We start from the raw sequence: 26,918 nt of genomic DNA on the forward strand, positions 1-26,918 counted from the left end.
GTGTTGCGTTAGTACCTTTCTATCTCCCTTCCTGTCTGTAATAAAGATGGGCGAGGCTGCCGCGAAGGGCTCCCGAGCTTATTCTCTTCACAACGAAAAGCTCGACGCTGCTAGTTTTGCTCAAATTTTGGGCGTGAAGCTCGACAGCTTGAGACTTTTTTTTTTTTTTTAAGAAGTCCCCCCCCCCCCCAATCGTAACGTGTATTTTGCCTCCGACAAAACCGAGGCCAGATGACAGGGAAATGTATTCGGCCTCCGGCAGCGCAGACCGTCCCTCGAGTCCCAGTCTGCGCTGCCCAAAGTGAAGCCCGGAGGCCGATATTCATTCCCCTCCTCTGGGGATGCATCTGGCCGACGGTGTATATGATGTTAGCGCGTTCAAATCTTAGTGGCTGTTTTTTTTTTGTTTTTTTTTACACCACTTCACATTTTCAGGACATAAGCATCCTCTGAGCTTGTGCTTCTCCAGTTAGTCGTTACCGAGCTGATATTTCGCGTATTTTCGGGCGCTCGAGGCAGAGCGAGTCCGAAGACGATCTGTTCGCACGAATCTCTGGAGGGATTTCAGCTCGCCCCAAACATAAAATGACACACAGCGAAGCCATAATTTACCCACCGCGCTGCAGCACGTCTTCAGATAACAGGAGTATTTAGGGGCTTTGCTGGGAGAAGTCAAGATAGCAGCAGAATATCATTACATTTTTCCACAGTGAAAGGAAAATCAGCAAAGAACTAATCACGTCATAGACTCCAGACATTTTAAATCACAGGTGCATATACATACATCGGGCTGCACATAAAAATGAAATGGAAGTCATTACCTATCCGCTACCTGCAGCAGTAATCGCAGAGGGATTAGAGAATGTTATTTTATAATGGATAAATCCACAATCTTTCATGTTAATGGATATTTTCGGACACTTCCGTGCATAGGCTGCCACTCCTCGCGTTCACCTAATGAAATTCCAGGCCTCGGTGACTTAACCCCAGCTCCGGCTGACGCCGATCCGACCCCCATGTTCGCTCAAAAGGCTTCTGTGTTGATCTCTTAATGCCGAAAAGATGCCCGAGGACGCCGAGCGGAAAAGCAGCAGGTGGGATTTTATAGACTCAGATTTTCCTCCGGTCTTCCGTCATCACGCCTTTAACACTTTGTTCATTCTTTATCCTTTATTCATATGAAATGCTTTTTCTTTTTTCTTTTTTTCTTTTTTTTTTGGTCTTTTGAAGTCCGGAAGGAGCGCACACACCTCACGACTGAGGAAATAAATACGCGAGGCGACACACTTGAACGACCGATGGGTAACAGCTGGAGTTCTGACGGCTCATAAATCTACAGATCCTTTGAGCGCGCCTTCCGGGCCGTTCCCAGGCCAGATGAGATGTACAACCCCTCCAGATACTCTGGGTTGGCCCGGGGGTCCTCCTACCGGTTGGACATTATCAGAAACCCTTTAGTGGAAGGGCACCCGGGAGACACCCTTCAGATGTTGGAGCTCCTTCCCTTACCTCTAAAGCCGAGCCCGGCAACCCTTTAGAGGAAACTCCTTTCAGCTACTTGCATCTCGTTCTTTCAGTCGCTACCCAAAGCTTATGACCGCAGATGAGGGTCGACACGGAGCTCAAATGAATGGAAATGGAAAACTTTTTTCCCTTTCAGTTCGGCTCCCTCGTCACCAAAGCGGCCCGGTGCGTCACCGTCTGTCCCGTCTCCCGCTTCGTCCAACACTCTCCGACGAACCCAAAATGCGCTTGTCTGTCGACATTTCCTTTCCCTTACCTGAAACCAAAAATGATCCCTTAACCCCAATCAGCGACCTTCAGAGACGCTCAACTTGTCCGTAGACAAATGTTGCGACCCGCAAACAGGAAACCTCAAAGGGGTGGAAACATTATTCAAATGACTAAACGTTCCCCCTCCAGCAGAATACGCACGAGGTCATCAGTCTACCGTGTTTTAGAAAAAACAAACTCTCCTGTTTATGACTCGTCGTTTCCTCAGCAGCTGTAACGTTTGTCCCTGACTGTGCACGGGCACGGCCCGATCTCCAACTTCAGCAAACACCTCGGGTCAAGTGTGAACATCATTTTATTCGAAGCGTGTCCTGTGTCCGTGCTATCAGATATTAAGCTGTACTGCGCTTCGAGCTTATTATCTCGCTTTAGTGGCCGGTTTTTCAAAAACAGAGCAGACTTTTGTGGTACAGTTTAGCAGCATTATTCTTACTAACCGTCATGTCTCATAGCTGTCAATATGCAGCATGTCATCAACAAGTAGAAAACACAATATCCTATACAAAATCTACATTCAGCGTGTCTGTTCCCAGCAAATAGTGGTAATTCTGAATGTGGAAAATGGGTCGGAAAGAGGTTCTGAACCGTTTCAGACCACGTGCCAAACAAAATTTCCCAAAGTACCGCTTCCCACGGCAGATAGCGACAATTTAAAAAAAAAATTTAACAACGCAACAGCCTCAGAAAGACTAAATAACAACAACATAAGGCTGGCTTTGTACAATCAAAGAATATATTTGTTCATCAGAGACACAAAAAAAAAATCACTCAAAGTTAGCAGGAAGAGGAGTTTCTAAATGAAACCCACTGTTATCGCCAGCGAGTCCGACTGCGTCGAGCTAATTTTGGGTTTATGCCACGTTGGATGTGATGCGACTTAAATGGCCAAGCACATTCAAATCAGATTTTTTTTTTTTATATATTTAGATGATTAACAACTAACTCTTACATCACTCTAATGTAATGTGGGTATGAAATAACTGTTTTTCTGCAATAAAAAGAAGATTAAAATGCCTTTTTTTTTTTTTGCCGTGTAACACTGCTGGTACGCACACCACGGTTTGGTAATCACCTGTCTAGAGGAAACTTTCATTTGTTGTTTTGTTTGTTTGTTTTTTTGCCTCGTGGCTGCACGAACATCGATTGTTTCCGAGCGGGAAACCGGTCTCTTCATCACATTCGGAAAAACGTAGACGGTTAATGTGGCCGTTCAATCGGAGGCTAATTCAGGGAAAACGGCGGCGGTGCAGGTGACAATATTCATTCGACAGAATAGTTAGAAATTAAGCGGTTGATAGAAATCTGATCTGCGCCTCTGTTGTTGTGGCCTTGCTGAGAAGATTGGTTTGCGGCTGGATCAATAAAGTCTGAAAATTAGACCTTTTGAGGCTGTTTAGCAGGGCAGCATTCAGGTGTGTGTGTGTGTGTGTGTGTGTGTGTGTGTGTGTGTGTGTGTGTGTGTGTGTGTGTGTCTAGAATTCCTATCGTTGTGAGGACACCGACCGCTCTTCACCTTTTTCATGAGGACTTGACTTTGCTGTTGAGATGTTTCACGCTGATATGCCGCTACAGCCTTGGAATAAATGTTTGTGAAGAGGAGTGCTCGTAAGAATAGCAAGTGCGTTTACTTGGGTGGGGGCGGGGGGGGTGGGGAGGGGAGGGGGGTGTCCACGCAGTGAAAATAAACCAGGATATTGAACTTGTAAGTTCAGGCGGAAGTGAACGAGCTACGGGAAGTCTTGTAGCAGAAATTGATGATTGTAAAGGACGGGGGGGGAAAAAAATAAAACAGCCACTTATGAAAAGAAATCCGAGTCGCTGCTCAGTATTAAATCAAAGTTTACACTTTCGAAACACACTTAGGAAAGAGAAAAATCTTTACTCCAACAGTGACTCGCTTTTACTTTAAAGGGACTTTAGAAGAAACCGATTTATGATTTCTGGAATGTTCGGTTGTGTATTCATGATTTAAGATCGAGTTATTTCACCAGGGAGTCTCTGTTTGGTACAAAGAAAACTCAAACTAATTATCCGACCCTCAAAACTTTTGACAAACTGTGTGTGTGTGTGTGTGTGTGTGTGTGTGTGTGTGTGTGTGTGTGTGTGTGTGTGTGTGCGTCAGAGAAACCCAATTACTGGACTTTGAAAACTTTTAACCTTTGCCAAAATTGATGTGCGAGAGTGCGTTTTGTCTGCGTCTCCATCAGCAGGGAGGCGAAAAAAACCCAAACAGTCATTCACAACCTCCCGCTGGGGCTCGAGCACCATCCTTCCTTCACACAACAATCTCAATCCAAAGAGGGAATTTCCACTCAGCTCTTGCCTTTTTAAAAATCTTTTTTTTTTTTGTCTTAATAATGCAGAAGGCGTCACGAGCAGCGGAAAATAGAGAAAGCCCGGCGCTTAATTTTTTTTTTTTTTTTTTGGGTCATTAACAGGCGGTGGTTATAAAATGGAGATATTGTAATGGTTGTCGTTGCGCTGAAGTAATCCATTTTCAAAATGACTGTGTCTGTAAGCCTATTAAAACTGGGACCAATCTGATCGGTGTACGATACCGAAATGAGCTTTCCCCGCCTGCGTGTGCGTGTGCGCGCGTGTGTGTGTGTGTGTGTGTGCGTGTGCGTGTGCTTTCCAGTGGTAGAAACAAGAACGTCAATTTGTTATCTGTATCTATGAATGACAGCTTTTCTATAGTTAACCTCATCGTCTGCTCCCCCCTCCATCTTTCTGCTCCGCTCGTCCAGATAAACCTCTTCATTATGTTCTGAGACAACTTTGCAGCTGTTGTTGTGTGTGTGTGTTGTTGTTGTTGTGTGTGTGTGTGTGTGCGTGTGTGTGTGTGTGTGTGTGTGTTTTGTCTCCTCAGCACCGCAGCAGATGGCTGAGAGAAACACCAGTGATTAGGCTGTCCAACCGCATCTCTCTCTGTTGGTAATAAGCTCAACAGGAGCCTCAGATAGAAGAAAAGTCGCTCTCGCACGGAGAGAAGACGCTCGGTTGGTAAATATGTCGGCCTTGTCAACTGTGTCATCATCTCCGGGAGACCAAATTATAAGATGGACGGAAGAGAGTTCATTTTGCGTGTGACGCTTTTTAGTTTAATGGTGATTTTTTTATTATTATTATTTTTTTTTTTACAATGGTTTATCATGTTCTGAATTCTTTTTAACCCTCGTGTTGTCCTCGGGTTAAAATGACCCGCTGCTGTGTTCAACCGAGTTCTATTTTATTTCTATATTTTTATATTTTTTTGGGCTCATCGGTCATCACTCTTTAAAGAAACCCTCACAGCCTCCTCGTCACCAATGATCCCCCAAAAAATATGAAAATAAAACAGAACTTGGTTGAACACAGCTGCGGGTCATTTTGACCCGAGGACAACGGGAGGGTTAAAGAGGAGTTAGTTTACGGTTGAATAATAAATAAATAATAAAAGTGGTGTTACCTCAAACAAACTTTGGGAATGTCCGGTTTTGGCTACGATCCGTGCGGTGGAGGGGGGGGGGGTCGTTTCTCGGCGTTTCATTCGTAGTCTTCGCGGTTAAATTGACCACTATTGGAGGTTGCCTTTAACCAATCAGCAAAACTCGCAAAATGGAGCCCCTCCCCTGGATGTAAGCGTAATGCAACGCCGTTGCCGTCGCAGGCTTTTTTTTTTTTTTTAATGTTAGACGTTGCTCGTGCTTCGGCTTTGATGAATTGATATTTTCTAACTCCACTACTTACACCATCGTTGGAACTTTGTCGTCGCGCTCAGCCACGCCCACCGGTCCGCTGATTGGTCCGCCGTGCGAAACCTTCAAGCAAACGGGGGTTTCCAGACTCTAATCGCGGCCAAAAACTGAGCCGGTGTGGAATAAAAATGCAGTAGAAAGTTAGAATAAATGCTTCACTATCTAAGTGATGCATTGCAAACCAAACCCGGGGGGATTAGATCAACATAGTATTGGTGCCCTTTTTTTTTTTTTTTTTTTTCTCTCTCTCTTCTTTATACGCCTCCGTTTCCGAGGCCAAAAACTGACAGTTGCAAATTGTGTAACCTCGATTGTGAATGCGGCAGGGTTACATAACCGACCTCTGAATCCATATGCAATGAGGATCGGGGGGGGGATGCAACTCGTAAGCGGGGAGGGGGGGGAGAGGGATGAATAACATCTCTACCAGGACAAACGGGTCCAAAAAGACCCGTCGTCTCAAGAGAGTGATTTCTAATGTTTTTTAATATCCTCTAATGTCCTCTGAGATCCCTATCGGCTGGACAGCGTGACAGCCGAGTGGCAACATACCGCGACGTCCCATTAGTTTGTTTTCGAAGCCTCCGGTCTGGCATTTCGGCCGTCGTCGCCTTGACGACACTAATGCTCCGCCCACCCACGTCGGAAACCTCTCTTTGAAGTTGAATATCTAATTAATGATGGATTTAATTTTTAGAGGGACCACCGGGAAACTGATGAGAACGAGGGAATTTAGCAAAGGACAAAAAAAAAATCGACTTCATGAGAAGTTGACGCTTCACGAATGGGAGTCAACTGGAGCCCCGGTTTTTTATTGAGCCGGCCCCGTAGTGGCCATAGGCGGTACTGCACGAAACGTTTTGAGGCATTCGCGAGGAAAAACAACAACCGCCTGATTTTCTGCGTTATTATTTTACTGTTTTGGTGAAACCTGAACTGACCTTTTTAACAAAACACCATCCTCAGGCCAAATTTTGCGCAGAATAAATATCGAAATGCCATTTCAACCTCCTGCCGCACATTCACGTGCGTTTATAAACACCCAACTTGTCCATACGTCGTCCTTAAGATGTGTCGAAGGCCTCTCGGGGTCTTTTGAACTCGGGGAAACTCTTTGAATCCGACATAAAAGCTGCGGCTCGGAGTCCCCCGTGGCCCTCTGTTGAAACACTCCTCTCGACATGTGGCACAATTCATACACTCGTCTGCCTGGTTCTGTACAATACATTCACCGTGAACGAGTTTTGCCTGCGAGGATTAGATCAGATTTTTGATAACGCTGCACAAAGCTTTTTGCCCAGATCGCAATGTCTTCTGCTAAAAAAAAAAAAAAGAAAAGAAAAAGGGGTGGACATTAAAACACCAGAAAATCCACCGAGCTCTACGAGCTTTTTCCTTCCGTCCGCGCTCGTCAATACGTACGTCTGTCAGGAGAGAGATCGTTACCTGTCGACCGCGGCGCCGTGCTAATCCTTCTATTAGTGTTTTTTAAGTAGCCGCGACGGGAGAGGAGACGGCATTAAGCCCTCTGTTGGAAGATGAGCGTCAATCTATTGACGGATGCAGGTCTAATCGCTCTTCTTTCTTTTTTTTTTTGGAGCGTGTATGTTCACGGAGGAACAAATCAGTTTTGTTGTTGTTGTTGTTGTTTTTGTTTTTGTTTTTAACGGCAACTTAAGATCTCTGTGGCTGGTTCAGTGTTAATAATGACTCCTATCTAGAAAATGTCCTGTTCCTGCAAGGCGGTCATCATCCCCATCAATTACCTGCTCGGAGCTCTCGCACGCACACACACACACACACACACACACACACACACACACACACACACACACACACACACACGCACACACACACACACACACACACACACACACTCGGAGTCGAAGCACTCAGCCGGAGTTTTTCCGTTTGTTCCGAGTTTCTGTGCTTTACTCTGCCGTCGTTCCTTGATCTCAACTTTTTCTTTTTTTTTTTTCCTGGCTTGTTTGGTTTTCATGTTTCACCTTGATCCTTCTCATTTGCTTTGCTCACGTCAGGTAGTCTGTGATTCCCCCCCCCCCCCCCCGTCTCATCTTTTTCTGTTCTGTCAAAACTCAGAATAAAACGCATGTCTCACTTGATGGTGTGAAGTTCTTCAAGCTACTTAAAGGTGTGTTTTGCAGGCTTCAAAACTGGGCCAACATTTGCATTCATTACCATGTCCTTATGTTTTTTTTTTTACTTTTCTCCAGGTATGCAAAATTTGCGCCGTTAGTATTTTTTTTGCCAGGATGGACTTTTTTTGGGGTTTGTTTTCCTCACTGACCTCTCTTCTCCCTCCTTAATGTCTTTCCACTGAACATTTCCTCTTCGTTTCTTCTTTTCTTTTCTTCTTAATTAGAACATTAACAAGTGGCCTCTTTTATTTCTCGCAACATTAAAAGAAGAAATGTTGTTTAAAGACCTGGCAAATTTTGCAGGTGAGGAAAAAAAAAACCCCACAAGAAACAATACATTTAGCATTCAAAAATTAGCCTACTTACAGGACTCCCTGCAGCTAATTGCTAATCGTAGAAACCCTCTGTGAATATACACTTGAAGCAGAACTGCATTATTACCGCTGCAGTCTTAGTTTTAGTGCCGTATATTTTGAAGAGAGGACAGAACTCTGCTAATCAGGAAAAAAAAGATGTCTGTTTCCCCGAGATACTCGTTGGAGATTGTTTAAAGAAAACAGTTTGGATGTTGAAATTGAGCAATCACGCAATCAGCACTTTAAAGTGAGACGATATAACTTCAGAAAGAAAAAAAAAAAAAAAAGAAGTGTGACAGGAGAGAAGAGGAGAAAGGCGTGAGTGGTCCTGGCTCGGTATCATCACCGGAGTGCAGTAAACTTCCAGTTCTGCTGAGGCTGCGGATGTTCGACTCCAGAAATTCGGCATCAACAGCATTAATACTCCAAACTGCCTTCGGTCAACAGCCCGGACTGCTGCTGGTTGTGTAACAGCGTGAGGATGTTGTCCTGGCACTACTTGGGGTCGTAATAGCAATCAGTTCCACAGCGCTGTCTTGAGTGTTGTTGCCGACCGAGTGGATCCCCGTGTGGCCGCAGTTTACCGTCTTCTGAAGGCTCGAAAACAAAATGATAACGGCTCAAACTGGTTTCGTGAACGGGACAGTGAGTTCGGGGGGCCTGAGTTTGAAAGTTACACGTTTTGAAAGCGTGAAACTTACACGCGCGTAACTGTCATGTGACCTGGATCACGTTACCGGGGTCCCACAAGAGGACGCAGTGACGCCGGGTGCGAAGGCCATTCGGGAAGACGAGGTTTGAATCCAGAAGGTGACCATGTTTGTCTTGAGTTGTGTTTTTTTTTGGTTTCCAAAACGGAACGGCAATTATTTCTCCTCACCTAAAAACCGTGTGTAACCGCAAACACTACACAGAAGCGTGTAACTGTCACGCCTAAACAGCGCCAAGCGTGACTATCTCGCATGTTTCCGCGGCGGGCCGGCGTGTCTCTTTCACGACTTTGCCGTGATACCGGGTCCATACTGTATACATTTCCTAATTAAAGTGCTCCGCAAGTATCTGACAGTATATACATTGTTTTGTTCTTGGGTCTCTCCTGAAAAATATATCTGTAACTTAATGAAGGTTCATTTGCTGGTCAGAAGCACTCTGACTTACGACCAGATGCGCCGCAGGACGTCATTCCCGCCGGCGGCCATCAAACTTTTTAGCACTTCCTTCAGAACATCTGATGTGCACACGATGAAGCAACAGATAGACCGGCTTTAAAATAACGCTTTAGGTTTTTAAGGATTTGCACACTTTCACAATTTGTCCTTATTTAACTATGGTATTTATTATACATGCTGGTAACTGTATATTTAGTATATTTATCATGTAAAATTATTATCAGTTTTTGTGGAAGCTTTTTTTTTTTTTGTCCTCGAGGTGTTGAACTTCATACGAATCGGTTTTTCTATTCTCTCCTCGTGGATATAAATGGGACGGACGACACGTATTAAACACTGACGGCAATGTCGAGGCCGCACAGGAAAAGATGCGTCTGTGTTACAAATGTTGGAAATTACAAGCTTATAGAAACATAAAAGCGTGAGCGGAAAATACTTTTTTTTTTTTTTTCAAAACACGCTCCATTAACCGAATGACGGGGTGCTTCATGCTTCATACTGCAAGTGGAAAATGGGATAAAGTGAATTGCGTGCGAGGTCGCTGATAGTTATACATTTACTGTAATATTACAATAACTGAGTGGATAAATCGGGCGTCCTTTTGAATGCTTGATGTTGTTGAGACGTAACCGGGTAGAAATATATATTAAAGGAAAATAACATTGCAGAGAAATCCGTATGTGAACCTTGATTCTTGGTCCTTTTAAAAGCCTTGTCCGTCCACCACCCCGCCTCCCCTTCTCCCTCCCTTCGCAGAACGTATACTACACCAGCTCCCAGCAGCTTCACCTGGGGGTGCTGAGCCCGACGATCGACGACGACGACAACAAGTGTCTGGTGGACGTGAACAGCCGACCGCGGCTGCTGGAGTGCAGCTACGCGGCCACCAAGCACATGAAGCTCACCTGGACGTTCAGCCAGGTGAGTTTCAGACGCACACAAAATAAAAGAAGCCGAGTTGCACATTTTACGACTGCAGCCAGACGTTAGAAACTTGCCAGCCGTGCACGTGTTTTCAGATCCTCTGTTGATGTTTGCAGCCTTTGATATCATCCGTTTGCTCGTTTGTATTCCGTATGTACCTTCAGTTTCCTGCTGGTTTTGTCTGCTGGACTATAAAAACTTCATGTCTTTTTTTTTTTTTAGTTTTTTTTTTTTTTACCTCCACTCCACTTTGTTTTGAGTCTTAAAGGATTCCCTCTCCTGGTTCGGTCATAACACAGATCATTCTTCCAGTATTTCCTTTAAAAAAAAAAAAAAAGTATAAAAAAGCACATCCACGCCGCTCGTTTAATGAGCTTTCGCACATTCACAGTTTCTACCTTTTTAACAAGCCTACTAACAAGCTTTTTTTCTTAATCTTCACACTTTCGAATGTTGTCTTAAAATGTGACAGATAAGTAGAGGGAGCTGGATAATTAGTATAAAGACGAAACTGCTGGTGTTCGAGCCCGAGGCGTCTCTGGTCTCTGTGTGCATTTGGAAGCTTTTTTTTTTGTGTGTGTGTGCGTGTACTGTATTTTTTTTTTTTTTTTTTTTGTCCCAAACATCAGACCAAATAAGAGGCTTACTGAAGCATCATTCGGGCCCTTCCTCGTCCCAGAGTCCTCAGAGAACAATAACCGTCTCTCCATCCCTTCAGCTCCCCAGTTGCCTCCGTATCTGTAGCTACTGGGCACACTGGCAGGGGAATCCGCTTCTAATTAGCATCAGCCAGATTCAGAAAATCTCACTTCCAACTTATGTCAGAAGTCAAAGAGAGGAAACCCATTAGGCACATCCCCAGGGGGGGGGGGGGGGGGGGGAGCAGGAAGCGGCTCCATTTTCTTCGTTAAAAGTTTAACGGAGAAGTCAAATAAGGCCCCGAGATTGAACCCCTACGAGCTTTCTGGTAGAGCAGATGAAATGTTAGATGTACGAAAGGTTAAAAAAAAAAAAAAAAAAGGAAGGAGAAAGATTGAAATGAAAAACGTTAAATTCAACGTTTCCTTCACTCGTGATGAGTCAAATCAGTATTTTGCGCCAGTAGTTACCTCATTAAGATGAGAGGTAAGAGATAAAACAGTATATTTGCCGGATGCGATTGAAATTCAATTTCTCAGTCGCAGAATGTTTTAAATTTCCATAACAATAAAATAAAGACATTACTGGATAATGAATGTCTCTATTGAAACTTCCTTTTTGATCTGTTCCAATTACAGAAATGATCCCATCTAATGTTTTGAGGGTAAAACACAGATTCATTTATGATGAAAAACCAAAAAACTATATCGGATGTATTTGCTGCGTTGGAAGAGTGCGTCCCTGAATGCAACTATTGTGTATGTACATCATTAAAAACAGTGTCTTTAACTGAAGCCAAAATAAGGACGCAAAACTATTTATCAAAGCTGTATGTTGGGATATTTGTTGACTACTCGGCGCTAGAAGAACGAGCTCACAGAACTTGGTCCACTCGCTTGCAAACGTTTGTTAATTTGCACATTCAGCGGTCACAGATCTTGTTCCATGATGAATATAAGCCTGCTATTCTGTGTCCTTGTAGCTCTTAAGATGAAAAAGGATTTTTGTTTTGTTTTGTTTTTTTATATTCAGTCTGTCGACCTTTTGATGCTGACAAGTTATGTTTTTAAAGCCTTTTCAAGAAAAGCAGCTGGAAATGAAGTTAACGATCAACCAAGTGTCGAACCACAGCGTGCAATACGCCCATGAGTCCACCAGAGGGTGTCATGTTATCTTGGCTTCAGATCACAAAAACGACACGGTTCGGTTTCGGAAAAGATCGTGGATTAGCTTAAATGCGCCACAGTTACAGTTTGATTAGGTTTAAGCACAAAAACGACTTCATCGGGGCGACAACAAGATAATGGATCGGATTTAAATTAAGTAATTTTACAGAAGTAACGTTTTGTACATTGCAAAAGTTACTTAATGTGCATTACTCGCATTAAATATCTTACGTAAGCAGTTTATTCACGTGATTTTTGCTCCCTCATGACCTCAAACTTCGATCTTCCGGGTAAGAAAATAAACTCCTGTGTTTGTTCCATCCAACCACCTTAAATTTCCTTCTTCTATCCCGGTCACACATGCGTAAGTTTTCATACCCAGGCGAGGCAAAACGTGACCCTGACACGGTACCCTCTAGTGGACTGACACGTGTATCACACGCTTTGACTGTAATGACAGCTCAGAAAAAAAACAACTAAACTTTGAGCTACAACAGGGAAAAAAGAAAAAAAAACCTCCATTGAGCTCAGCGATACTACAAAGTGTGATGAAAGCTCTCTTTGGGTTCGTAACCCGGAGCGACACCTTTCACATACACGGTTACTTAATCAGTCGTTTCATAGAAAGTACTTCACGCAGACAGTGTTTTACATTCTGCAGATGAACAGAGTTCAGTGAAAGATTATTTAACAAACCAAATCATTTAAAGATCGCCAATTCCTCTCGTCCACGATTCACGAGATCCGTCGTAGAAACGCCGTCCCGCCACGTGCGTCGCCACACGACCGCGTATCGCGTCATTTCCACGCCCAGCGGCCGGTAGCCCGTTACCGTCAACCCTGCACCAGCCCCGGGGCGGACACTGATTCAGATTAGCTCCCGCACTGACCCCGACAATTATGTTTCTGATTTAATCAAGAATCTGGTTTCAGAATTGATTTAATGCCAAAGAAGTAATTGTGTTTATGCCACTCGTACGGCAGCAGAAATAGAGAATCTGTGGTTTGGTCCTCGGACGCCGTTGTTAGCCAGACAACCAACATAAATAGTCAAAACAAAACAAAAAAACAGAACTGAATTATGAAGAGAGATTAATTATTGACTACGTAACCGCACGTGCACGTGTTTTGGGGGGTTTTGGGTTTCTGATCTTTAGACTGTAAAGTAGTGTATATTGAAGATCTCTATGGATTCTTTTTTTTCTTTTAAAGTTAGAAGTCTTCCCTGCTTAGCAATAGATGGAGAGGGAGCAGGAGGAGGCGTAAAGAACATACAGGTGGAGTCATGTCGAAAAATGTAGGCAGAGGAGGAGAGAAGAAAGAAACAGACGAGCAGGGAAAGATGAGAGGACAAAAAGGAAAGAACGGAGGCGGTTGGGAGGGCTGGAAAAAAAAGAAAAGAGGAGCGATGGAGAAGAGGGAGGGGGCGGCGTTTCATGAGCGTCGGGCAGTCAGTATTTGTGAATTATTAAGCAGATCTTTTACAATATTGCACTGTGCTTGACCCCGAGGAAACAGCATTCAATAGAGAGAAGAGACAGAGTGCAAGACGGACCGAGGGAAAGAAAAGAAACCCGCCCGACAGTGACGGCATCTTTTTTTTTTTTTTTTTTTTTTTCCCCCCCTTCCGTACAGCGAGGCTATTGTTTGTGACAAAAGTTGAATTTTCTTTTGTCAGCTTTTTTATTTTGTTGCACTTACCTCAAGGTATTAAAAAAATTTAAAAAAATAAAAAGTTTCATTTTGTAAAAACGACGGCTGCAATTGTCACCGTTCATTAGATTCTCCGGCACAATAGAAGAGCGAAGCTGGGAGCTTATCTGGAGGCGCCCCCCCTCCCCCCCCCCCCTCCTCCCTCCCTCCTCCCTCTGTCCCCCCCGAGAGCTTCCTGAGTGAGAACGGTTCGCTTTCAGATGCAATCAAAGCCGACGCATCAAAAGAAACAGCGGCTCTTAGTATTGATCACCGTGTACTATATGAATCCAAACCGAGAAGTGAATGCAGCTCTAAAAATACCCCCCCCCACACACCCCTCCAAAAAATGGAGCCGTCACGGTTATTCGATGTAGCGTGCACTGCTCCATATTTGAAATTTTTTTTTTTTGCCGTATATCTTTCAGATAATCTTGGATTTCGAGTGCAGGATTCCTGCTATTCACTCAACGCCGTTTCTAAAAGATCTTCGTGAAGTCTCACTGATGTCGGATCGCGTTCAATTCATTACAATCAGTAATTTATAACTTCTCCCAGATGAGCAGGTTCTTTTCCAAGAGACTGTGAACCCTGCAAACAGCGGCTCGTGTTTTTCTTTGCACCCCACAACAAATACAGCTGCGGCTTCAGTCAATAGCGTTTCAGAAACTTTTAATTAGAAAGCTGTTTTTGACATGTTTGCAGACTGCAAATATTACTTTGTGCTCGTGCACTGTTACATGAAAGAACCTTTCTGTGTTTAAATATTTAAACTGTTTTTTTTTTTTCTTCTTTTACTGCTTTGCGAGTTGCTTTGTTTGTTTAAATCTTTGAAGTTAAAATTCTTACTACTGCATTTTCTGCAGAATAAACCTACACATTTCCAACTCGAGAATCTCTTCAACCTTGTGAGTTACCGTTTGTCAGAGCTCAACAGTACGCAACTCGTAGTGTGTCTTCACTGTGTATCTTTAAAGTCAATAAGAGAAATATAACAACAATTACACAATTTGCATTTTATTTTATATTTATTTGTTTTGTTTAATTTGTTTTATTTTGACGCAGTTCTTTTTCAAATTCCCCATACTGTGAAATTCAGATGATGAACCAACGGAGGGAGGTTTGGGTGGGTGGATGAACCGACAAAGCGTTGGACTTCAACACAGGAACTTTAACCGTGTTGTTTATCAATGTAACCGTGGCAACGAAGGTCCTCTATTTCAACCACAGACTGTACATAAAAGTGGACCTAATTTCCGGGTCTGAAAGATGAGGCTGATGCAAAATTGCCTTAAAGTGCAATACCACCGAAGGCCACTAGGGGCGGGCTCCAACTAAATAGGCTCTGGAAGCCTCAAGTAGCAATAGCTTTGGGGGCGTGTCTGTTTGATTGACAGGGCTGCCGGTGGGCGGGACGTAGTATCGTCGGGTTTCCAATCACATCGAGTCAGATCTCTAAATCCTTTGAGCTTTCAGCTACTCGTAAGCTTTATCGAGAATATATGTTTTAAACTTTGTCTTTAAGATAGAGATGATATCTGCCTCCTGAGCCGAGGCTGGGAGCTGGTTCAACACAATGGGGGGAGGGGGGCGGGCCTCTTTCTTTTCTTTTTTTTTTCTTTAAGATTATAAAAACTTTTAATAATGAAGTTGATAATAAAGGCTACAGAGCACTTTGAAGCTTGTGAACTCGGCTTTAATCCCAGTGAATATCAGTAGGGGGGTTGTGTGCTTCTTTGTAGTTATCTGTTGATGCAAAACTGTAGATGTGTCACCCAGAATTTAATTATGGCAAACAGAGGAAATCCATGATGGCCCAGTTTAGGAAGGGAAAGGATTATTTGCTTTGTGAAAAAGAAACAGGTTTTTATTTCAGCATGAAAAGAATCTTGAGGTTTGGGTTGTCGTTGTTTTTTTTTTGTTTTGTTTTTTTGAACGAATGAACGAATGAATGAATGAATTACAGAAGCGCTTCACGCTCGGCTCTCTATCATTTTCCGCTCTTTGTCTTTCGCGAGGGTGCTTTTTACTCACCACATCCTTCGAGGTGAACGACTCCATGATTGAGCGTCTCGGCTGACAGATGGCTTGACTCGCCTGCACCCGGCCGCCCGCCCCGACTCGACTGTCTGATGGCTTTCTGGCCGGCTGGCTGTCTGACCGACTGATTAACTAGTGTTCCCGCCTTAATAGCAGGGAATCAATAGTGCGGCCCAACTCTGCACTCTGCAGAATGACAAGCGCGGGGTGGGGGGGGGGGGGGGGGGGGGGGGGGGGGGGCTCGCTTGCAAGATTGAGGACAAGGTGTTGGAGAATTGCCAAATATTTGCCTGCGTTTATATGTATGCGTTTAAATGATTACGGGAGTGACGGTGTGCATTTCTGGGTAAACACCGACTCAGCCACTGCACACTTAGTCCGAGGCGCGCTTCTCTGGGACGTCCGGAGGTAGAGCTCAGGCCCCGTAAGCACATTTGTCGGAAGTCACTCAGAAGGTCGCGCAGGTCTTCGAGAAAGCCAATTGACCGGTTTTCAGCCGCAGGAAATGATCAGTGCACCGCAGCACCGTGTACAGTAAGAGCTATCAAGACCCACTCTCACTGGTATAATGTCCCATTAGCAGCTCAACTGCAGCGGGCCAGGTAAAAGTTGGAAATGTCACACCCGGTATTGCAGAGCGCAAACGGGTTTCTGACGGCCCAAAAAAAACAAAACAACAACCAGCGGAGGGTCAGCGTATTTTACGCAGTGCAGTAAAATACTAGCCTGGTGCGAAACCAGACTCCAATTCGTCGTGTGAAAATTTGCGTTTGCAGTCGTTTCATCCTTCTGGGCGTACATGAAGGTATTTTTGTCTTTTATTATGCAAGCAAAAAAAATTAAAAAAAAATACAGCAGCAGACGAGCCTAAGGGCCAATGTTCGATTAAAAATCAGATAGTTTTGAGGGAATTTCGAGTAGTAGACCTGTTTGAAATGCCCATCCTTATTCCCTAATGCCTTATTTAGGATCTAACATTCAACTTGTCAAAACAGAAAAGGACTCATCAGCGAATAAGCCATAAAGCAATCACACTTTAGAGATCATAAGCTCACGAAAAATATCTCATTCAAGAGCATCCTTTATCTTTTCATTGGATTTTTTTTTTTTTAAGTATCGTGTACTAGCTGCCTTAAATGAAAGTGCTCCCTTAAAAAGTGTTGAACTTTAAAAAAAAAAAACCAGGTTCAACCGGTCCATCATTAAAAATCCAATAGGATTTAACTCGTGGTCCGGTATTACGGCGATTAGCCTGGGATCAGTGTCCCGTAAAGCGAGGTGAACTGCTGTAAATCCGGCGCGTGACTCTCGGAGATACTTTCCCTCCCCGTCTCGGCATAGCCTTGCGACCGCGCACGTGTACGGCAGATTGCGCGTATTACTCCCACGTCTCGACGGTCCGCCTCCACGTCGGCAGGTGATACGTGGGCAAACTGTACTCTCTGCGGCAGCAGCCGCGCTCGCAGACGAGGGAATCGATATCTTCTTCGGCGAGCTGAAAGCTTTGAGGAGAAACGTGACTGCTCTCCACTGCTGCTGTGCACCGGTCCGCTTCTTTTCTCTTTTTTTTTTTTTTTTTTTTTTATTGTTTGTAATGCAGTCAAACCCTCTTGAGAACAGAATACAGGGTTAGCGGGGAGGTTCAGCGGGTTTAGAAACGGCAAAACGCTGTCGTGTTCTCCTCGGTGTGTGTGTGTGTGTGTGTGTGCGTGTGTGTGTGTGTGTGTGTGTGTGTGTGTGTGTGTGTGATTTGTGGAAGATGTAAAGCATATTGATTTTAAAGCAAAGCAGCCATCCTAAAGCACGCAGCATGTTTGACACAAATGGGTTTAGTCTCCTCTCTCACGGGGCTCAGGCTCATTAAAACATATTACTGTTCTTGCCAAATAACTAAGGACCTACTTTGGGTGCCAGCCTGTTGTTCTAGAAACTAAGATACACACAAACGCGCATGCAGAAACGGGCAGAGGTAGAAGCTTCACATTCAATGACAGGAAAGCAAGCCTCTTATTCAGAGTGACGTTGTTGGGAACAGTCTGCGCACACACAGTGGACACCACAGATACCGTACAAATGTATTCCTGCATTTCAGTCTTTCCTCTGTCTCCTTTTATCAGTTCACTTCAGTTTTCTGCCTTATTGGCACAACTATTGCGTCAGCGGTCCTGCCAAAACATCTAAATACCAGCGAATTAAATAATACAATACCCATTGAGTAATGAACATCAAACGTGTTCCGAATCCGAGCGAGCAGGAATCAGATAAGTAGGGCAGAATTCATTCAAACTCAAGAAATGCTTCTTTCTTAATTTGTTGTGACACCAAAGAATGAATACAGAAAATCTCATTAGCTGTCTGTTCGCAGACATTTCAAGATGGCCGAGCAACATTATACAACCGATAAACCAGCACAATGAAGACGCGTTCCGTCATCAGGGGAACAACCAGCAGTTGTTGTCATTATCAATTTATGTGCTTGTTGTTATTTCAGTCGATAGATCAATCATAAATAGAAAATACTACTGAATAAGCTCCAACGTAATTTATCGGAACCCATTTTTACGTCTTTTTTAGATTACTAGTCCTGGCGGACCAGCAGTGCAAAGATTTTCAGTTTACAATGATAGAAAATAGAAGAAAAAAGCAGCAAATGCTTAAAACAGTGAGGGTTTATAGGAATGCTTCAAAAAAAAAATGTATGAAACTACCGATCGATTACCAACTGGAATTACCGCCTGGTTTACATGCAATTCATGAACATGTGTGTTTGTGCAACATTTGTGCAGATTTCCTCGCGGCGTAGCTGAGATAACGGCGGGAAACAGATGTGAACGCGTAGTGACCCTGAACTTTGACCTTTGACCACCAAAATGTCATCAGTTCATCGTTGAGTTAAATTGAACATTTGTGACAGACGTTCCCGGACGTAACGCATTCACGAGCACAGGCCAATGTGACGGGACAGTGACTTTGACCTCTGACCACCAAGTTCACGAGTTACACCAAGTGAGTGTTTTTTTTGCCGAGTTCAGAGACATTTCCTCAATGCACTCTTGAGGTATTGCGTCTACGAGAACGGGACGGACGGATGAGAGGGACACGAGGTCATGGTGAACTCTAATCAGTTCATTGAGGCCAAGTGAATGATAGTTTCATATTTAAAGAAATTCCTACTCTAAACTCTGGGAGGTGATCTTTGAGATGCTCGTCTTAAATGTTGTCGACCAATCTTATCACATCGCAAAAATTATGCATTTCACCCGCATAGGAACTATTACGTTAAAAAAAAAAAAAACACACAGAAGCCAAACGTGTTTTTTTTTTTTTTAAGTCTACTCGAGTCATGAATGACTCCTGACCTGAATAAATTATACGTTTTTTCCCCCCACTAAATGTATTAATTGGTGTAGTTGATGAGAAATGCGCTTCACCCGAGTTGAACCCGAGGAGCTGCTGCCGTCTGGACTCTCGCTCCTCGACCTGAAGCAATAAACTGGTTTTAATTTGTGATTACAGGCTGTGAAATTCCAAACACAAGGTCAAATATCTACTGGCTGTGCCCGACAGCTATGCTGTAAACCGGCTCATAATCTTTTACAGCACACATCCACCAGCTGGTGGGCTGCATGTTGTTAAAACATCCAGAAACACAAAGTTTAGGTAAAAAGGTGACTGGGAGTTAATGGAAAATGCTGACTTGCTGGCTTGCCGTTGAAATTGAAGGTGTGCTTTTGAGTATGGTGCGCTTATGAGGACTTCTGCTTCTTTTTATGGTTGCATTTACGTTCAAATGAAGTCATTTACTCTTTGAGTAAGCTGACGTTTTTATGTTTAAGTCTGCATTTCATGTCAGGACTCTGTAGCCGACAGTGTTTCAACTAAACTGAGGGTTGTTGGGTTTTTTTTGGTCACCGAGGTCTGAAACCGTGTTTATGTAACACTGCAAAAGATTCAAAATTGAACTGAATTCTGGGACACCTCAAACATAAATCTTTCATAAAACATTTTCAGTGTTAACTTGAAAACCAGCCTGAAGAGTATTTTATGACCTCTTCTGGTTAAAAGTCCCATAGACTGATGCAATACCACTGAGGACCACCGGGGGCTGGCTCCAATAAATCTGTGGCTCCAATAGACTCCTATTGAGAGAGGTACGTTTGTGGGTGTGCCTGGTTTGACTGTTACAGTAACCGCTCTGTTTTAGTAGGTTTGTAACGGTACGTGTATTCATCACTGAACCGTTCGGTATGGGAAGTTTTATTGTCAGATGTACTTCCACCGGCTCCATACATTAGATGAAAACAGCTTGTTGCCTCTTTTAACTTTGTCGTTTCTCTCTGCAGGGTGGATTCATCCAGAACATCGATTCTCAGCGCTGTCTGGAGCTGGTTGAGAGCAGACAATCAGAGTTCAGCTTCCAGCTGGCCATTCAGGACTGCACCGGTCAGAAATGGACCATCACTAACATACTGACTGTCCTGCCGCAGTGAGCTCAATAACACCGGTCAGGCAAATCTGAACACCTTTTTTTTTTTTTTTTTTGTGACGGACTAGCCTGGTAAGCGAGGTTAAGTTCAAGCGAGTAACTCTGTCCGAAAAAAACGACCCAGATCCAGGACGGACCGTCGCAGAGTTCCGGTACACGAAAGAGGAATTAAGAGTCCGGTTAGACATAATGACCCAAGCAGCAAACTTAAGTGTCCAACAAAATGAGTTTCAATACTGCAGAGAATATCGCACAGGAAACAATGTGCTTCAGTAAGACACGGATCACCGGTAACCTAATAACCGTTTTATACCAACGACGCGGGACGAGAGACACTCGCAGATGGAGTCCGGAGCTCTTAAAAACGTCCCACTCTGCAATCGAAATAAGAAATGTCGTCGCTTGGTCCAGGGGGACGGGCTCATGAAATCGTGTGAGCAGGTTCGGTTATTGCAGGATGAGGTCCGTAATGCATTTTGGGTTCCCGTTCGCAGTTTTAAGATAACTCCCCTCGGTCTCATCGCACAATCACTATAACAAATTGAGTGACCTTGGTTCTCGTGTGCAGATACATAAGAATGACAGCGCCCGTGGCAGAAAAAAATCGGGCAAAATCCATTACAAAAATGATATGAACGACAGGTTTTGAATTATTATCATCATCGCACACTGAGTGTAGGCAGGAAAGGTGCTGTAGATTTCTTTCAGTTTCACAAAAAAAAAAGAAGAAAAAAAAAGGCAGAAAGTGCAATAGAGAGTAACCACGGAGGGATTTCAACTGGCATTGTGACAGAAAACTCTGTCCCTCAGAAGTTTCAGAGTGTGCTTTGGATTTAATTGGATCAGAACCGGAGCCGTCGATCACGCTGGCAGGCGCCATATTTGCGGGGTTCAGAGACAGTGCAGGAGATTCATCCAGAAAAGGAGATTGGAGACTTTTTTGCAATCTCTTGTAACACCTTTGCAAAAGAGCGAAAGTGATGCGGGAACTGCTGGTGCCGGAGAAGACGACGCACGCCTGAAAGATCGTTGTGATTTCAGAACTCTTGTCTGGATTTTAGAAATCCTGAGGTCGCGGGTTTACCCTGTAGAACTACTTTTACTTTAGAAACTATGGATTGACCACCAAACCCATCATACCTACACCAGTCCACTTGAGGATACCATGTCCATAGACTGTACATAAAAACAAATGTTGCTTCTGGGTCTGAAAAATTAGGCTGATGTGGAAGTCCTTTAAATTGCAATACCACAGAGGACCACTAGGGGCTGGATCAAAAAAAAAAAAAAAAAAAAAAGGCTCCATAGACTCCCATTCAACTATCATTTTTCCACAAGTTATAGTGGCGGAATTGGCTAAAGTGTTTCCTTATTAGTTTTCTGGCGGTCCATCTAAAAATAATCCCGTCATTGATTAGATATTGGGGCCAAATTGGAGTCAAAGAAGGAGGTCATGTGACGAAGTACAATCGTAGGAACAATTGTAGGACTTTTACCCTGGAAAGCGGTAAGTAGTCCTGGTAAACACAAACAAGTTCCAGATTTGTCACATTTTATCCAAACCAACCCAAACACTAAACATAACCTTGTGGTTTCTCACCTAAGGCACTTTACTTTTGACACGTAGCCGCCACAGCAAAACGTGAAACTGACATGACATCCTCTAGTGGACTGACGGGTGTATTGCACTCTTTGGCATATATATATTTTCAGCCCACTTCATCTCCCAAAATTGTTGTTTCAAAGCTGTCACTACGCTTCCAGATGTGCAACTGCAGCGTAGGGTACTAAACTCTACTAACAGTCAAGGATCAATCTCTAAACAAAAAATGTATAATCCTTCAGTGTTAGCGAAGACCCAGCGAAGACTCAAAGAGTTGAGATTGAAGCAGAACGGGCAGAGATGTGAGAAATACTGCCTCAAACTCTGTTCATGAAAATCCGATGTGATAAATACTTGATTCCAGCCACTCGTGACCTCTTTTCACGCTGAGGTCAACATTAAATTGGAAGTCGGAGCTGTGGTGAGAATTAATGGGATCAAGCCCAGCAGCACATATTAGAAATAATCAAAGCTCCACTTGTCCTACTATAGCAGGTATAGATGTCACTTTACATTTAGACAGCACTCCCACACAGTCTTGAGAAGATGTCCAATCAAGCAAAAACAAAAAAAAGAATTGTGAAAATGCCTGTGTGGGTGCAAAATGAAAGCACAGAAGCTGCAGATATTTCATAAGAACTCCTTTTGAATTTCATAAAATCTTGAGTCTCATCCACCAAGAAATGCATTCACGTACCTGAATCTGTGCTTGGTGCCACTCGTCCTTGAAAGAAGCCCGAACATCGTCACTACGGGTCGACCTCTCCGTTCAACTGCCCACAATATGATGGACAAATTTCAGATAACGGAACTGACATACAAATATACTTACTTAAAGTTAAATTGAAATACATATGCTGACAGGACAGTACGTCATGTGAGCAGGAAAAGAGAAAATTGGGGGAGATTGCACACGAGAAGTGTTGAAAATGTAAGAACCAGTCAAATGTTTTTAAAAAAAAAGATTAAATCAATCCTGCAATAGATAAAAGACATCGACAAAGTCAACAAGAGGGAATACGAGATTTCAAAACATGAATATAAGAAAAATTGATTGTGTTTATAAAATGAAGAATGTATGTAAAACCTCCAAATCTAAAGCCAGGCTGCAGTAATGAGTTTTAAAGTTACATCGAAAGATACACACACACTCTCGGCTTTTCTCTTTTCTTCAGGCTGCGTAAAAAAACAACAACTCTACAAATCTTTTTGTCTCATGTACTCTGGAACGAGCGATGCCAGAAGACCCGAGGAGCCGTTCTGATTCATAAATCGAAAGCACGGCAATGTCAATAAAACAAACAAAAACAAAAAAGATTGCCGAAAAAGTTGTAATGCACTGGAAATGTCCGATAAACGGCAGAACTCGTGAAAACGACCCGCACGACTGGTGTTTACTTCTCTGTTGTTGTTGTTGTTTGAGTGGAGCCTTATGGTTGGAAAACTCAAAATGTAGGTTTTAGGACAGCTCCGATGCACCAGGGGGCGACCTCTCCGTGACACTTCGACGAATCCTCCATCATCTCGTGTGGTTTTGTTTTTTTTACGGAGGCGGCGCAGGTTCATCCCGGACTGAGGCGGCACCTGAAAACCACCTACGCAGCTGCAACGGGGTTTAACCTCCCTCCCCTCCCCTCCCCTCCTCCCTCCCCCACACCCCTCTGCGTGGGCTGTTTAAAGGTATTCTGGGAAATGTAGGACATCGCGACTGAATTATGCCGAATGAGATGATGAACTCGGATCATAAATTACACAAAAGCCCTGGATTAAACACGCCAGATGGATGTTATGTCATCCGTAACAGATGGAATCTGACCGCGCACGAGCATCCGAGGAGGGATGATTTTTTTTTTTTTTTTTTGTCTGCTAGTCCTTCCTACGGCAGTGGAACCAGTGAAATCACGTGTGTGTGTGTGTGTGTGTGTGTGTGTGTGTGTGTGCGCGTGTGTCCTGTTGTTTTATTCTACACTGTAAAACGCTTTGTTCCCTTAAAGCTCTGAATCATGGGTAATAATTCAACAAAGTGAATTGCGACCAGGTAAACTCTTTTTTTTGGTTGTTGTTGTTGTTGTTTGGTTTTTTTTGCACCGACAAATAAACTTCTTTTTTTTTTTTCCTCTTCTTCTTCGCTCAGTTCACACCCTGGAAGGAATTTGTCATCCAAAGACATGCAATTAATCAATGAGACATGTGAATCTGGTTTGTGAAGTGTAATTTGTGCCTCGGTCGGAAACATGCGACGGGACAACGTCGGCACCATCGAAGAGATTTTGTCGGGAAAATACTCTCAAAAGGGAGAATAATTTCCTCGCATGAATAATTGATTATTCCTCTTTAAAAACGTCCCTTTTGCCTTCACAGAATTGTGGCACAAATGTACAGGTTGAGGGTGCGGGATATATTTATGAGTAAAACTTGTCTTTCGCCGATTGGACACTTGCGTACACTACTGCTAAATCATTTGCTCGGCATTTACAGGTCTCCAAAAGTTACCCGCTGCGATGAAAGCTCTCAATTAAATAGAACCGCTTAGCAATCAATCTCCCAAATATTCAAAGCCCCAGCCCGCAACAATATCCATCAATAATTCAGTCCCCAAAAAAAAACAGGTTGGGGTTTTAATTATTTATCCGGCTATTGTGTATTCAAAAGTGTTCATTTTCAATCAAGTAAGCTGAAGTGCCGATGACGCGGTGGAGACGGCGGTAACTTGTGGAGGACTGGAACTGTGCGTCTTTCTCTCGGCTACCGTGTAGCTGCTGTTACCGAAACCTTTCTGTTGATCTTCTCTTCTTCTTTTTCTTTTTTTTTTTTTTTTTTGCGGCTCAGGTGTGTAAACCCTGACATTTTTCAAAGTATCTCAATTTTTGGGAGGCTGTTACTATACATTCATGTCATGAAAATGTCCGAGCTATTTTATTAGTGTATCTAAACCAGATATTTATAAGTTCCGACAGTAAAAGATTATAATGTGAAAACCTCGTCCTGTGTGAACTGTGTGTTTTTTGTTTGGTTTTTTTTTTGGTCTTTTTTTTTGATCTAATATTGAGTCGCTGGTCAACGTGTGTGATGGTTACTGTGCTGAAACGACTGCGCGTTGGCAAATAGAATACAGACGGCTAACGCGACAACCTGAACGAACATACAGGGTCGTTTGTCTCGACGCCGCCGTGTACAACAACGCGGGTATTTTTCACCTTCGTTGGGTTTCCGACCGGTTAGGTTGTCATGGTTACAACAATAATAATAATAAAAAAAAAACCAGCAAACAATCATGTCTTCAAGAAACTTCGACTTCCGGACAATCACGCCCTCACTTTTTTTTTTTCCCCCACCGCCGGTACCGGCTGGGGTTTCAACCGTTTTGGTTCTTTTGGGGTTTTTTTTCGTTGGGTTCCAAGTCGTGGACGAGTACCCGGTACTTATTTTTGGTATCGCCTCCGCTGAGGTTCGAAGCTGGCCGAGCTGACACCGACTGGCCAGAGAGGATCGTCGCGATTTGGCGGGATCAGACCTCTTCGCACAAACGCGCCGCCGTCAACCAGCCGAGCTGCGACGGCCGCTGCAAATTTGTTTTAAGTAACTCGTTTAACGGCGACCCGGAAAACCCGCGGCGCGCTCGGCTGAGAAGGAGCGGACGTTCCTCTGTTCGGTCGTCGGCGAAAGGATCCGGCGAGCGCCTGTGTCGCGTCGAAGATGACGTCATCAGTTTCGGGGGAACCAAAATCAAGAAAAGTTACCCGGTACCGAAATCGAGTGGAATGAAGTCGAGCAGAGCCGGTACCAGCAGTGGGGAAAAGGGGGCTTTCATATATTTCAGTGTTATTTTTTTTCATCAGTCCCAGTAACGCCGCCGTTTACTGTCCCACCGTCTCGTCAAAAGCCGCCTTTTGCACGTATAGACGCGCACACGCACACACACGCACGCACACACGCACACACACACACACACACGTGCAGTACGTCTCACGATTCATGTCCTCGTTCGACAACACGGAAATGAAAGACAAAGCGGATGTTCAGTGTGATTCATGATTTCCGCGGCGCTGACACAAAACGGATTCACCGGTAATCTCGTTATAAAAAGGTGGATGATGTTTCCGCACCGTGTTACAGATTAAAGTGCACATATTCAGATCGGTTCAGATAGATTTAAAGCTATTTTTACATATCCGTGGGCAACAAAAAACAACGAGGCTACAAGAGGAATGTCATTTACTTGTCAGATTTGAGTGTTTTGTTTTTGTTTTTATTGGTATTGCAGGTTTTTTTAAGAAGTACATTTAGAAACGGTTAGTTGTTGTTTTTTTTACATATATTAAGAGGAATACTGAGATCTTTTTTAAATATTTATTTAAAAAGAAACCATTGATTGTTTTCACTGCTGGTATTGTACAAATTTCCTCCCCAAACAGACAAACGACAAAAAAAAAAAGAAAAAGAAAGGCTTCCATTCGATTTATTCCCTGACCCAGTTCACAGATTTTAACAGACCTTTTTGTACATTGATTTTCGCTTAAGACCTGTAGACTGCAGACTTCAGCGCAAGTCCCGCTCGTGAAGTGCTACTTTACCTCAAGCGTGATTCCATTAAGGAATTGACTTTTGGGCTCGAGTGTTCCCCCGGACAAGATGTCAGACTGGACTTTGGGAAATGACTTTTAGTTTTGCGTGGAGACCTTTTAAGAGTTAACATTCACCTGTTTCAATTCTCTTGAGACTTCACTTGAGAGTCACCTCGGACTTGTCTCACTGGACTTGAGTCTTGCTTTGACGAGAGTCCATTGCCTTCAGACATGACTTGGACCTGCTCCTCAAGCTTTGTGCTGAGCTCTTTTCCTCCTTCAATTTGAATTAGAGAGCTGCCCGTCCTGTAATGAGAGTTATGCTTGGCTTTGGACTTGAGACTCGCTCTGACAACACTTGAAACCGGACTTATACCCTTTCAATTTCTCAGAAAAAGTACGAAGCGCTAGGAGACCTTCGATGAGACTTATTTTCATTGACTTTCCCTGACAGTTGCCTCAGCTGCCTCTTACTGAAGACTTGTTTTATAAAGATTTAAGACTTGATACTTAAAAACAGTGCTTTAAGGTCTTACCTCTGAAATTTCTCAGAATCGGTTTCAGACCGACTTTGCTTTAGAGTTGCTA

At 43.6% G+C, this 26,918-nt stretch overlaps 1 protein-coding gene across 1 annotated transcript in view; it reads left to right on the forward strand.

The window, feature by feature from the left end:
- galnt18a (UDP-N-acetyl-alpha-D-galactosamine:polypeptide N-acetylgalactosaminyltransferase 18a) overlaps window positions 1-24,747 on the forward strand; it is a 117,176-nt gene extending 92,429 nt beyond the window's left edge. Inside the window, exons 10-11 of the mRNA XM_069162480.1 lie at window positions 9,972-10,136; window positions 20,020-24,747. Coding sequence (XP_069018581.1) covers window positions 9,972-10,136; window positions 20,020-20,166 — 312 coding nt within the window. The 3' untranslated portion in view covers window positions 20,167-24,747. The remainder of the gene's footprint in view (window positions 1-9,971; window positions 10,137-20,019) is intronic.
- The last annotated feature ends 2,171 nt before the right edge of the window (window positions 24,748-26,918 follow it).

The sequence above is a fragment of the Embiotoca jacksoni genome, unplaced genomic scaffold, assembly GCF_022577435.1.
Source record: "Embiotoca jacksoni isolate LCO1_2020_lvr unplaced genomic scaffold, fEmbJac1.0.p SCAF_3, whole genome shotgun sequence".
Classification (NCBI taxonomy): Eukaryota; Metazoa; Chordata; class Actinopteri; family Embiotocidae; genus Embiotoca; species Embiotoca jacksoni.